The 12,943-nt window shown below is 49.3% G+C and overlaps 1 protein-coding gene across 2 annotated transcripts in view; it reads left to right on the forward strand.

The window, feature by feature from the left end:
• The window catches only part of Parvg (parvin gamma), a 21,482-nt gene extending 9,000 nt beyond the window's left edge, over positions 1 to 12,482 (forward strand). For both annotated transcript variants that reach the window (XM_076911779.1, XM_034516901.2), the window contains exons 9-13: positions 1,625 to 1,683; positions 1,867 to 1,935; positions 5,060 to 5,161; positions 10,003 to 10,075; positions 10,495 to 12,482. In XM_076911779.1, the coding sequence (XP_076767894.1) occupies positions 1,625 to 1,683; positions 1,867 to 1,935; positions 5,060 to 5,161; positions 10,003 to 10,075; positions 10,495 to 10,604 (413 nt within the window). In that variant the 3' untranslated portion in view covers positions 10,605 to 12,482. The remainder of the gene's footprint in view (positions 1 to 1,624; positions 1,684 to 1,866; positions 1,936 to 5,059; positions 5,162 to 10,002; positions 10,076 to 10,494) is intronic.
• Positions 12,483 to 12,943: the final 461 nt, after the last annotated feature.

Consider the following 12,943-nt stretch of genomic DNA (forward strand, 5'->3'; position numbering starts at 1 on the left):
TTTATCAAGGAAGGAAACCGTTCCCTTCTGATGGGGTCGAAGCAGCTGCGATGGAGGGGCTCTTTCCACTGTGGTCTATTACTTTTCTGTGACAGGACCTATTCATGAATTTGTCCTTCCTTCTGTTTGCCTGGCCTTTCACTACTTGGTGTTATTTCCTCATCTCACACACCTAGAGAATGATGTCTGCCAGCCTGGGTCATTTTTACAGGTCAAAGTGGGGGATGGGCACGCATCTTAGTGTCTGCAGTGGAAACCCCCCGGGGTGGGAAGGTGGAGGGATGGATACTTGGGTAGATATATATCTGACTGGCTTGTCTATAGATGGATGAATGTATACATGGTTAGGTTTTGTGTGCGAGTGTGCGTGCATGTATGAATGATGAATACATGCATACATGAATGATGAATACATACATACATGAATGATGAATATATTTGTGTAATGGGTGGATATATGTATATTTATGAATGGATGGATGGATAACTTTTTGGGTAAACATATAACTGGATGGATGAATAAATGGTTGGCTAGATAAATAGCCAGATGTATGTATGAATAGATAGATGAATGGGTGGATGGCTAGATGGATGGAGAGATGGTTAAATAGATACGTATCTGAATGCATGGGTGAATGGATGGCATATAAATGAATGGTTGAGTGGTTGTATAGGTGTATAGATGGGTGAATGGATGGATCGTGGAAAGACAAGTGGGTGGGCAGATGAATAGATAATTGGGAGAAGGGGTTGTAACGAATACATAGGTGACTAGTTGACTTGATCAACTGACCGAGGAAGAGATAAATGAAAGGAGTAAGGTCTGCACCAACTGGTGAACTGCTTGTCACACCAGCAGCAGCCATGGCAGTGCACTCATACCATTGCGAGTGCCGCCTGTGCTGAGCATGCTCACAGGTTACCTCCTTTAGTCTCACCACCAGCTTGAGAGGGGGAAACTGAGGCACAGACAGGTTACAGCACCTACCTATTCAAGCTTACAGAGCTATGAGTGACAGGGCTGGTGGCATTCACCATCATGATCGTTCTGCTGTCGCTGTGTGGGCTCTGGGTCTGTCCCCATAGGAATAGTATTAAGTACTAAGTACCCAACCACATAACCATCCATCCATCCATAAATACACATATATCCACCCACTACACATATCCATCATTTGTATGTATGTATGTATGTATCTGTGTATCTTCACCCATCATTCATACACCCACGTATACACACCCAACCATTTATCCATTCATCCACAAGCCAGTTAGATATATATCTACCCAAGTATCCATCCCTCTACCTTCCCACCCCTGGATCCCACTCCAGACACTGAGATGTGAGCCCATCCCCCACTTTGATCTCTAAAGTAACCCAGCCTGGGCAGGCATCATTCATCGGGTGTTCAAGATGAAGAACTTGAAGTACAGAGAGGGAGGGAAGCCTCTCACAGCCAGGGAGCCATGTGTTCCAAACCCAGGCCTGCTTCATTTGGGAACCCGAAGATCTAGCTGTAGCTCCCGTGGGACTGGCTGTTCTGAGAAACTTTTGTGTGAAAACATTCTGTTTGGCGCAAAGATAACAGCTTCATAATGAACTGTTTATCACTCTGGTCTGCAGAGGACGCCTTTGATGAATTATTTAAGCTGGCTCCGGAGAAAGTGCACGCCGTCAAAGAGGTAGGGCAGATCAAAGCTTCCCACTCCCATCATCCACCTGCCTGTGATGATTAAGGGTGATGAGGGAGGGCACAGGTCTCACCCCATGTCTGCTGGGTGATGGGGGAGGCCTTCTGTCACTCTGGGTGAGAAGGAGGCATGAGGGTCCCAAATGGTTCTGAGACCTTTGCTCTTCTGTCTTAGGCCATCGTGAGTTTTGTCAACCAGAAGCTGGAGCGCCTGGGCCTGTCTGTGCAGAGTCTGGACACCCAGGTAGGGACACTTCTGGGTCTCCATGCAGGGATGGAGACCTGAGAGCTCCTGGGCCCCAGAAACTCCCTTGTGTGACTGGAAGTGAGCTGTCACTTCCAGAGATCTCAGGGCCCTCTCTAGTGGGGTGTGCTGCTGCAGGCAGCATTGCCAGAAGGAACCCCTGGAGACCCTGGGCAGGGGGGCTGTAGGAAGCTTTGAAGGCTGAGCCATGTCTATGGCAGGCTTCGTTGTTACCCATTTATCAGAATGGCTTCTGGGACACAGGATATCTAGGTCTCAACCTTCCCAATGCTGCAACCCTCTAACACAGTTCTTCATGTTGTGATGGCCCCCAACTCTAAAATTATTTCATTGCTTCTTTGTAATTGCGATTTTGCTACTCTTATGAATTACACTGTAAATTATCTGATACATAGCATATCTGATCAGTGATCCCCAAAGGGGTCAGACAGAACTCATAGGTTGAAAACTACTGCTTTAGGACATTCTACCGCCAGAGTGAGGGTCCTCCCCTGTAATTATGTTTATTAGCTGTAGCAGTGAGATTCATGATGGGACTGTTTTCTAGACTGGTGCCAGGGGTGTTTAGAGGAGCTGGTAAAGCCCTGCCATCAGTGGGCTCTGTCCCCACCCTCAGAGCCCTCAGAGCTTAACCCACTGTGGCAACATAAACATAATTGTCTTAAGGTGGAGCAGAGCCCCGCAGATCCAAAGCCCCTCATCTAGCCATGACCTTCACAGAGATTCTGTGTCTTCATTGTTACCACAATACAAGGTGGTGGAAGCACAGAGGTCTGACATTGCCTGAGCCAGGCAGGGTGGTGACAGGGTGTGATGAACCCTGGGCAAGCCTTAATGGACTGTGGATATCAGCCATGTCTCAAGACCTATACAGAACCCAATTACAAAGGGCCAGGCTACATATTCCTAGTTTGGGGCCAAACAGGAAAGTGCTTAGTTCCTGCTCTGTCTGGAGCAAAATATTCTCTGCTATCAGCCCTGCAACTTCCCTGCCTCAAGTTCCCCCTCCATGTGAGAACTCATAAAGCCTCATTCAATAGATGACACTATTAAAACACAGAGAGGCTAGGTAACTTACCAAAGGTCACACAGTAATTAAGTGGTGGTCCTAGGATTTGGACAGAGGCAGTTGAGGCCCAAGTGTACGCTTATAGCAACTCCACATAGTGGGTGGCCACGTGAGCTTTGTGAGTGTTGTGGCAACATGGTGGGGTGAACGCAGACTTCAGAGCCATATGTGTATGCGTTTCCATCTTGTGCCTGCCACTTGGTGCCCTTGGGCTCTGAGGGTATGTCCACATTGGCTGTGTGACCTTGGGTGATTTACTGAACTTCTCTGAACTTGAGGCTCCTTGCTTTATAAAGTGGGAGCAATTCTCATGGGATTGGGGGTGGGGGAACATTGCTATTTAGTAACATTCATGTCACCTGACTCACTGTGGCTTTCCCCAAGCAACACACCCATCTCTGACTGTATGTTCTGTGGGTAGACATAGCACGATAGAGCAGGTTTGCAGTCCGCTTCGGGCATCCTTCTCTTCTTCAGCCAAACAAGAGTAAGTGAGCAAGGATGGTAGACATGTTGGGATGGTGGAGCAGACCTCAGAATTAGGCTTCCCAGCAACGTTTTGGGGACAGCAGCAGAGACGCTTCCAAGCCCAAACTAATAACATCAGAACAGACTTAATCAGGGGAAATTCCATTAAAGACAGAACAGTCTTTCCACAGCAAAGAGACTCTGCAGGATTACATTAGCATTTGACGTGCCCACTGCAGCGCTATCTCAGACTGTGCAGACAGAACAGACAGAAATATTGATGGGCCCATGTATTCCTCTTTTCCTTTCCTGATGGGAGAGTTTTATACTAGCTCTGTTTTCACACACACACACACACACACACACACACACACGTCTGTAGTCCATGGAATAGCTTGTCATTTAAAAATAGACACAATGGGGGGTGGTGGTGATGAAAGGTGTCTCAGCTGGTGTGCTGCTTTCCCGGCAAGCCAGAATCCTGGGATGTGGTGGCACACATGTCTTTTTTTTTTTTTTTTTTTTTTTGTATGTATGAGTGCTTGCCTGCATGCGTGTATGTACGATATATGTGCTTGATTACCAAAGGGGCCAGAAGAAGGTATTAGACTCCCTGGAACTGGAGTTACAGATACACTGGGCTGCTGAGTGAGTGCTGGGAACCAAACCCAAGTGCTGTGTCAGAGCAGAGAGTGGTCCTAACCACTGAGCCATCGCTCCAGGCCCTGGCACATATTTTAATCCCAGTACTAGGAAGGCAGAGACAGAAGGATCTCTGGGGCTTCCAGGCCAGCCAGGCTAGCCTACTTGGCAAGTTCCAAGCCAGTGACAAACTGTTCTTCCCACCCCCAAATAGGTGTATTATTTCTAAGGAATAAATAATACCTTAAGTTGTCCTTTGGCTTTTATATGTACCTGCATATATGTACACCAGTATCCACACATACCTGCCCATATATGAACACACATACACACACACACACACACACACACACACACACACACACACACACACACACACGAATGCATTCTGAGAGCCAGTCCACAACTGCTTCATGATAACCCCAAGCTGGGAATGCCAACCCCACTTCTCAGAAGGAATGTGAGGCTCAGAGAGGTGGCATGACTTCTCTCAGTTCACACATCGTGGAAGAGGCAGAGTGGAACCCGTCTAATGTCAGTGTCCCCCACACCACAGCCCTGGTTCATTTCTTTTGTTAGTTCCTTATATGTCACTGTGACAAATGCCTAAGAGAAAGAGGAAGGGTTTATCTTGTGCACAGGTTCATCTTTGGTCTCTTTGTTTGGCCCCACATGCTTGGGCAGAATATGATGGGGCCAGGGGTGTCTGGTGGAAGACAACTGTTCACATCGTGGTGGACAGGAAGCCGAGAGCCCAGCAAGAAGGAGCCAGGGAGATTGTAGCCACTAATCTACTGTACCCAGTAATCTACTTCCTCTAGCCAGTCCCTTTACCCCATAAAGCATCCAAAACAATGCACCAGCTGGGGCCCAAATGTGCACAGTGTGCTATGGGGATAACAGACTGAAACACAACCCCTGTAGTTTGCAGATGGCGTCATCCTGCTCCTGCTAATTGGACAGCTGGAAGGCTTTTTCTTGCATCTGAAGGAATTCTATCTCACTCCCAGCTCTCCCACAGAAATGGTAAGCTTCCGAGGTCTTCCTCTGTGGATTTCTTTGGGGGTGGTGGTAGACAGATTAATGCCGTTGGCCTGACATTCTTTGTTCAATTCCAAGCAACGATCAAAGTGGAAAGGAAGTTTGTTCGTATGCCTGTCTATCCATCCATCCTCACACCCATTCACTCATCAACCTACCCATTCACCCACTCAGTCACCCACCCACTCATCCACCCATCCATCCATTCTTCTATCCACCCATACATCCATTGACACCATCCACCTACCTAATCCACCCACCAGTTAATCTACCCATACACTCATCCAACATCTATTTACCTGTTTATACATCCCTATACATCTATCTACTCATCCATTGACTTATCTATCCATCTACCTACCCATTCACCCATCATCAATCTATCCATTCATCTATCCATCCATCTACCCACCCACCCAGTCATCCCTCTATCCATCCATCTACCCAGTCATCCATCCACCTATCCATCCATCCACCTATCTATCCATCCCTGTATCCATCCATCTACCCAGTCATCCATCCGTCTACCTATCCATCCACCTACCCATCTACTCATCATCAATCCATCCACCCATCTATCCATCCATCCATCTACCCACCCAGCCATCCTTCTATCCATCCATCTACCAGTCATCCATCCACCTATCCAACCATCCATCCCTCCATACATCATCCACCCATTCATTCATCTACCCACTCATCCATCTATTTATCATCTGTCTGTCTGTCCATGAATCCGTCCATCCACCCTCCCGTCTGTTTTTCTACACATCTATCCATCTACTCATTTATCTATCTGTCTGTCCACATATCTACCCATCTGCCTCCCTCAACTCACCTAACCACCCACTCACCCACCCACTCACCTTCTTGTGCACTGGACTCCCCACTCTCCAAGGGTCTAATTAGTGCCAATGCCATGCTGTCCAGGACACAGGACAGTCCCTCACAACTCTGGCTTTTGTGCTCCTCCATCTCTACTAGCCGTTCTGGGATGGTGGCCATCTGGGACATCAAAGCAAGGCATTGGCTTCCGGTGTGCTGTGCAGAGTCACAAGAGAACAGTGCTGGTTGCAGTTTGTTTTACAGAATTGAGGAAGATGGAAGATGTCTTGAAATGAGAGAGCAAACTCAGCTGAGGCTCAGGAATGCTTACAGGGAACAGTCTGTGGCTCACGAGGGCTAGAGGGACTGACTAAGCAGGGCAGGTTTGGTACACAAAGCATTTCATATGGACCCTGGATCCCAGAGCTACCAAAAGACACACCTTTAGTCCAGGAAGGCAGCTAAGTTTGAGCCCAGGAAGAGGGATGAGGAGTGGACAGGCCAGGGAGTTGATGGTATGCTCACTTTGAATGTGCACATGCAGCTATGCATCGCTGCCCTCGGAGGCTCTATCACCCTTCCTATCTGCCCACTGGACACTGGATCCAAGCATTTCACTCATCTCCTTTGAGCTACGTCCCAGGGTATTCCCTGAAGAATCCCTTTTCAGAGGCTTCCTGCCCAAGGAGGAGACTCCTATCACCTTCCAAACAAGGGATGGAGTACTTCCCCCTGGGTCACAACCAAGGTTTTCTCCTGATGGTCTCAGGCTTCTTGTCTCTGAAATGGGTTGCTAACACTACCCTGCCCACTGTCAGGTTGTTTGGAGAGTAAACAGTAAACAGTAGTGTGGAGAGCCATTGAGGAGGAGGCTTGGAGGGGCACATGTTTCTGGTCCCCTGTCCTGCAGTTTCTGAGGCTACTATACTCTTCTAATCTTCAGGCAACCTTGAAAAGGATAATAGAGGTGGGACAGTTGGTGGCCTGCCTGGGACCACATGGCTGGCCTGTCTCTGTCCACATTCTTTTAGGTAGTGACCTTTCTTCTTGAAGTAACACCCAGTCAGGATACTTGTCACCAAGTGTGTCACCTGCAGGCTGGGTCCTCCACATCCCTAGTTGGGCCCTTCTTCCCCACCTCTTTTGCTTTTTGTCTGCTGTACCCTCTGCCTGTCTCTCACTATTGCAAGGCCCCTGCTGGTCCCCAGAGCTCAGCTTCAAGCATCTTGCTCTCACCTGCTCTAGTTTTGCTGTCTAGATGTTTCTATAGCCTCCAGCTCTGCCCCATTCTTGTTTTTTTCAGAGGTCCCTTGGCACTTAGCAGGCCTCTATGAAACTTCTCCCAGGTCCCTTCCTGGCCCTTCCTTCTGTACTTCAGGAAGAGAGAGGATGAATTATGTGTCCTCACTTTACACAGAGCAAGACTGAGTCCTTGGGAGTCTGATAGGCTCCCCTGAGACCACACAGGTCACGGATGCAAGTCCTGTCCTCAGAAACAATCCATCCCTGAGTCCTGCTTAGGAGCAGGGTGAGCCTGTGGGAGGCTCACAGTATGGGACAAACCTGCATTCATCCAGTGGGACATCAGGGATAAATTGTGAGACAAGTGAGGAGGGAGGCAGGCACTGTAGGAACCCAGGCTCAGCAGCATGGGTTCATTTCATGTCATTCAGCAGCCAGACTTCCTGGGATCCGTGGCCTGTGCTTGCCACGCCTCAACACCCCCATATAGGCCAGGCCGGACAGAGGTCCAACGTTCCTGGCACAGCTAACTTGGGAATCATTAGAACCTCTTCCGACCCTGCATGGGAATAGATGCAGAAACATGGCATTAGCTCAGAGCCCAAAAGAGGAGATTGGGGCTTGTGAAAGAGATTCAGGGCAGAAAAGAGCCACAGGAGGCTGGATTCTCTTTAGAGCAGCCTCCTGGGACTGATGTTTTTTTGTCTGGTGGCGTTTGATTGCAGTGTGGATGCAAGGGAGTCAGTGTTCAATTTAGAGTAAAGTTAGGGACACACAGAGAGGCGGTCATTTGCTCCACAGAAACCAAAGCACCAGAGGCAGGAAGCTCTGGCTGGCTTCACTCCCACGTTCAATTTTCTCTCTCAGGAAGATGGGAACGCACAGCCTGGATCCTGGCCTTCCTTGGTTCTGCAGAGCATCGAGCTTTCTCTTCATCATCTCAAACTGCTCAGAAGCAAAGGACAGGCTTGCGGGGTGGTGGATAGGGGGCAGGAGCAAGGGGTGGGGCTGAGGGTGAGGGAGCAGGCTCCACAAGTGAGGAGCCTGGCCAGATCTTTGGCTTATGAGATTTGAGGAAGAGTGTGTTAAGAGGAGCCCCATGTTCTCTGAGTCACTCATACACATCCTTCAGCATGGACTCCCTGAGAGCAGGTGCTATTCTGATTCTGGGCTTTGTGCACGGCCTGCCCACAGTTGAGGGTCAACCTGTATTTTTAAAATATGAGAGTTGATGGGCCTGGGCAGATGGCTCAGTGTAGTTGCTGCCAAGCTTGACGACCTGAGTTTGATCCCCAGAACCCAAGTGGTGGAAAGAGAAAACAGACTCCTGCAAGTTGTCTTCCGACCTCCACATACATTCTGGGGCATACTCTCCCCTCCATAAATAAATAAATGTAAAAATAAAGTAAGAACAGTGACAGGCCAGGGCAGCCACACAGACATCTAACATTCCTGTCAGCTCCCAACCCATGATGTCACAACCTGCTTCAGACCCTGCCTGGGAATAAGCTAGGGGAAGGTAACTGCTTAGCTCAGGGCCCAGAAAGGAGGAAGCCAGTGGAAGGAACTACAGAGTAGGAGACATGTTGGTTGGTGTACGCTTGCAACCCCAACTGTTGGACAGGCTGAGACAGAAGGATCACAAGTTTGGGGCTAGCCTGGGGTATAGAGTGAGGTCAAACCCAGCTGGGTAACTTAGTGAGACCCTGCCTCAAATTAAAAGTAGATATAGGTCTGGACACATAGCAGCAGAGTGGGTGTGAGAACCCCTGCAGCCCATCCCCAGAAGTGCGTGAATGAAGGATTTCTCAAAATTGGCCACATGGGGTAAGGTGACAAATGGAGTCTGTGGCCTCAGGAAAATATAAATACCCTTGAAGCTTTTGACATACAAGGGTGTATTCAAGGCTCCGAGAGGTCCTGCAATGAGGACCTAAGACTCTGCAAAACCATTTGGCTGCAGATACCCTCTCCCTTGACATCCCAGATCACTCTTTGGAGGTACTGGCTTGTCAAGAGCATACAAGGCAGAGCAGGGGCTAGACCTCCCTCTTATGTTAGTTACTTCCCAGGCAGCCTGCAAGCTGCACTCCTGACAAGAGAGAAAGTGTCAATAATGGGGAGTCCCCCTTCCCAGGAGATTCTTCAGGGAGGGACTTGGGAACACAGGGGAGGACTGAGCTGTGTGCTCTAGCCTGCATTTGTTCAGACGACTTCCCCCTTGGCCTGGGCCTTACTGAGGATGCCTGGCCTTAGTAGAGCTGTGGGCCAGAGCTCCGTCTTCCGTGTGTTCTTGTTCTAAATCATGGCCCTTGCCTCGCCTCATCTGTTATGTATCTGTCCTGCCCCTCTGAGGCCCTCTAAGCAGAGACAGATTGTTTTCCACTTTCTAAGGGGACTCTACTACCTACAAGCCCTGGTTATCTCACCTCACAGACTTGCATGCAGGGTGTCACCTCCACCAATCCCTCCCCCCCCCCCAATCTCTCAGTGAGATCTTTCCTATTAGTAGCGTCTCCTTGGTTATGCATGTCCCGCATGTGGCATCTGCTAAGAGCCGTGTGCAAATGAGGGGGTCTGTGTGAAGGAGGGAGCTCTCCAGTCACAGGGCATTGATGGAGGTGGCCCCGTGATTGCTGTTGTAGTTCAGGGATTCAAACCATGGTTGGACAAGGAGAGATGCCATTGGTGATAGGAAGGGCCTGGTGCCTGGACCCAGGGTCTCATTGGCTGACATCTGATTGGCTTTATCGTCATAGCTGCACAATGTCACACTAGCCCTGGAGCTGCTCAAGGATGAAGGCCTGTTCAGCTACCCTATCAACCCTGAAGGTGAGTGCACAGCTCTCCTTGCCTGGAGGACTGCCTTGGGCGTGACTGAGAGCAGTTGTGGAGAGTGGAGGGACAAACATTGTTAGTGGGGTCCCCTGCTTGCTGATCCACAAAGAGATACTGTTTCCTAGGCATCCTAGGAAGGATGCTGTGGCCACCATGCCAGCAACAGGAACTGTCCCTCAGGATGAGTGTTCAGAGCACCCAGTCGCTATTGGGGGAGGAGACATCATTGCAGGGGAAACACAGACAACAGGAAAGACACACCAATATATGTCATGTGGTTGGCACTGGGTCTTGAGTTCCTTGTCCCTGTTTGCAGGAGATTTTTCTTGTAGCATGGACCCTCCCCCATCCCTGGAGACAAATGCTCCTCCCTGTCCTGGCCTAAGAGGCTACCTTGCTCCCTCTGCCCACAGATATTGTGAACAAGGATGCCAAGAGCACACTGCGGATACTTTATAGCCTATTCCAGAAGCATTCACTGAAGGCAGAGGGTGACGGGGCACACCATGGCACCCCAAATTAGTCACCGCTACCTCCCCAAGCTGTTTCTCAGAAGCTGAAACCTCTGGACACCCAGCAGTCCCAGATCTTCCCACATCAACATCGTTACTGTGGGTTGGTGACATGCTTGCCCCCCACACCAGTCTTGCTTACCTTTGATCTCAACAGATGGGGACCTATTTTGTGCCTACTCTTGCTTTGCTCCATGTATTTTGACAGCTGTATTAATTGTATTTATGTGGGGGGGGGCTCTGAATGCCTGTGGAGTCCTGGGTTAGCCTTTGACTAAGCCTTTGACTATGATGAATAAGAGTTTGGTTCCCAGGCTAGACCAGCTCTCGTCAGCTTCCAGTCTGTCTACTAAAGCTATACCTTGTTAGTGGCTGCTCAGACCCCACAAAGCTGACCATCCCCAGCCAGAGGCTCTCTGGCATCAAAGCTGATGATCTCAGGCCAAGGTCTCTGTATACTTAGTTCCTGATCATCCTTCTCCCACTTGGGGTGATGAACCCAGGACCATTACCCAAAGACCAGAGCCCCATGTGGAGAAATGAATTCAGTTTCTTGTCAGAGGACCCTGGCCAGGCTATCCCTATAGCTGCAGTTTTGAGCTCTGCAGCCCTGGGCCGCAGGGAAAAGAACCTAGATTTGGTTCTTGGGTTCAGGTTAACTCTGGTCTGCACTCTGCCCTGTGAGACTTAGTATCTTTTGCAAAGAGAGAGAAACAGCTGAAGAACTGAGCTGGTTCCAGGCTGGAGGAGAAGCTATGAAGAGAGATGCAAGGTATGGGGATTCAGTGGTACAGAGACATAGGGGCATAGGGATTTGGGGGTACAGGGATGTAGGGAGGTTAGCCTGTTACTCCTCTGGACTTTTCCCTGCTTGCTTCAGGTCCCTGCAAGGAAAATCTTTTAGGTTTAGGGGTGTATTTCCAAACAGATTTGCCTTTGGGGGACTTTGGAGCAGTGTCTGGACAGGACAGGCCACCCCTACAAAGACAGTAGGCGGAGTTAGGTGACCTGGAGCTCTGGTGTATGATGTGAGGAGGCCTGGGGCTTCTCTCTACCCAGCTCCATTCTACCTGCCCCTTGGGCCCTATGCAGGCCACTCAAAAGTATTAGAGGGCACCATCAGATATCTCCTCTGCCCTGCTGCCTCTGGGACATGTCCCTCTTCCATATCAGGAGCATCCTCACAGAAGCTGGGCCTGGCTATCTCTATCTGCTCAGGTAGTCCTTCCATGGAGACCTTCCTCTGTGCCTCGTCTCTTCTCTCTGGAGTATCCTGAGCCATGGTGCAAGCTTGAAACCTCTGCTTCTTTATTAGAGGCTTGGCAGTTCAAAGCCAGAGTCCATACGCACCTCCTAGACTCTTGGCTCCCTCCCTCCTTCTTCCTTGCTTGCTTGCCCTCCTGGCCCCTCCATGTCCTCACCCTCCACCTCCTTACCTCCTGTCTGATAGGAGATTTGGATCATAAAGAGAATCATTTTTGAAACTTTATTGAGGACTAAATAACATTTCTCAGTTTACATGTACTACTTAATGACAGCTGACAAATATACACAATCATATCCCTCCAACCAGAAGGCTCAAGACCTAAAACACCCTGTCACCTGATGTCCCATCTGTCAGAGCCTTGGCCTTAGAAGGGGAGATCTGCTCTCTGTTGCTGCCTTTTCTGCATCTCTTAGAAGCTGCATCAGAAAGTAAGAGCCCCTCCTCGGGGCGCTGAGGTTTGGTCTACTGTGTATTGTAATGCCAAGTTCTGTATCCCAAGTCTAATTGCCTCAAAACAAGTGAATTCTCCTGTATACCAGCTTCTGTTGTGTAAACCTTGTTCCTTAATTTAAAACTGTTGGTTGAATAAAGATGCCTATAGCCTGTGGCTGGGCAGAAGAGAGGTAGGCAGACCTTTGGTTCCTGGGCTGGGGAGTCTGGGGCAGAGATCACAGGGAGAGGGAAGGGAAGAAGGAAGAAGGCTCCATGGGGTAAGTTTATTATGAGCACATAGCCATGAGGGCCAGCCTGTTGGGGTAGAAGTGACCCGGTGGAACCTGCAAGTGCTATGTCAGGGTTATTGACAGGAAAGAAGACAAAATATCACAGAGGGTACTCAATCTGCCCAGCTCTGATGCTTTAAGGCTTATTAGAAATATAAAGGTTTGATGTCTTTCATTTGGGAACTAAGTGATCTAAAGTGGGGTAGAAACCCCCAAATAATATTTAAGGTAGCAGTGTGGGGTTTCTTTTCCTGATGCAATTCTACTGTCTCCACAGTGAGCCTACAGCCCGTCTCTCTGCTTGCTGAAGACAGGCCCCCTCAGTGGGTGCCAATCATTTGTCCGTATTCAGTTCGCTGCC

This window comes from Arvicanthis niloticus, chromosome 13, assembly GCF_011762505.2.
Source record: "Arvicanthis niloticus isolate mArvNil1 chromosome 13, mArvNil1.pat.X, whole genome shotgun sequence".
NCBI lineage: Eukaryota > Metazoa > Chordata > Mammalia > Rodentia > Muridae > Arvicanthis > Arvicanthis niloticus.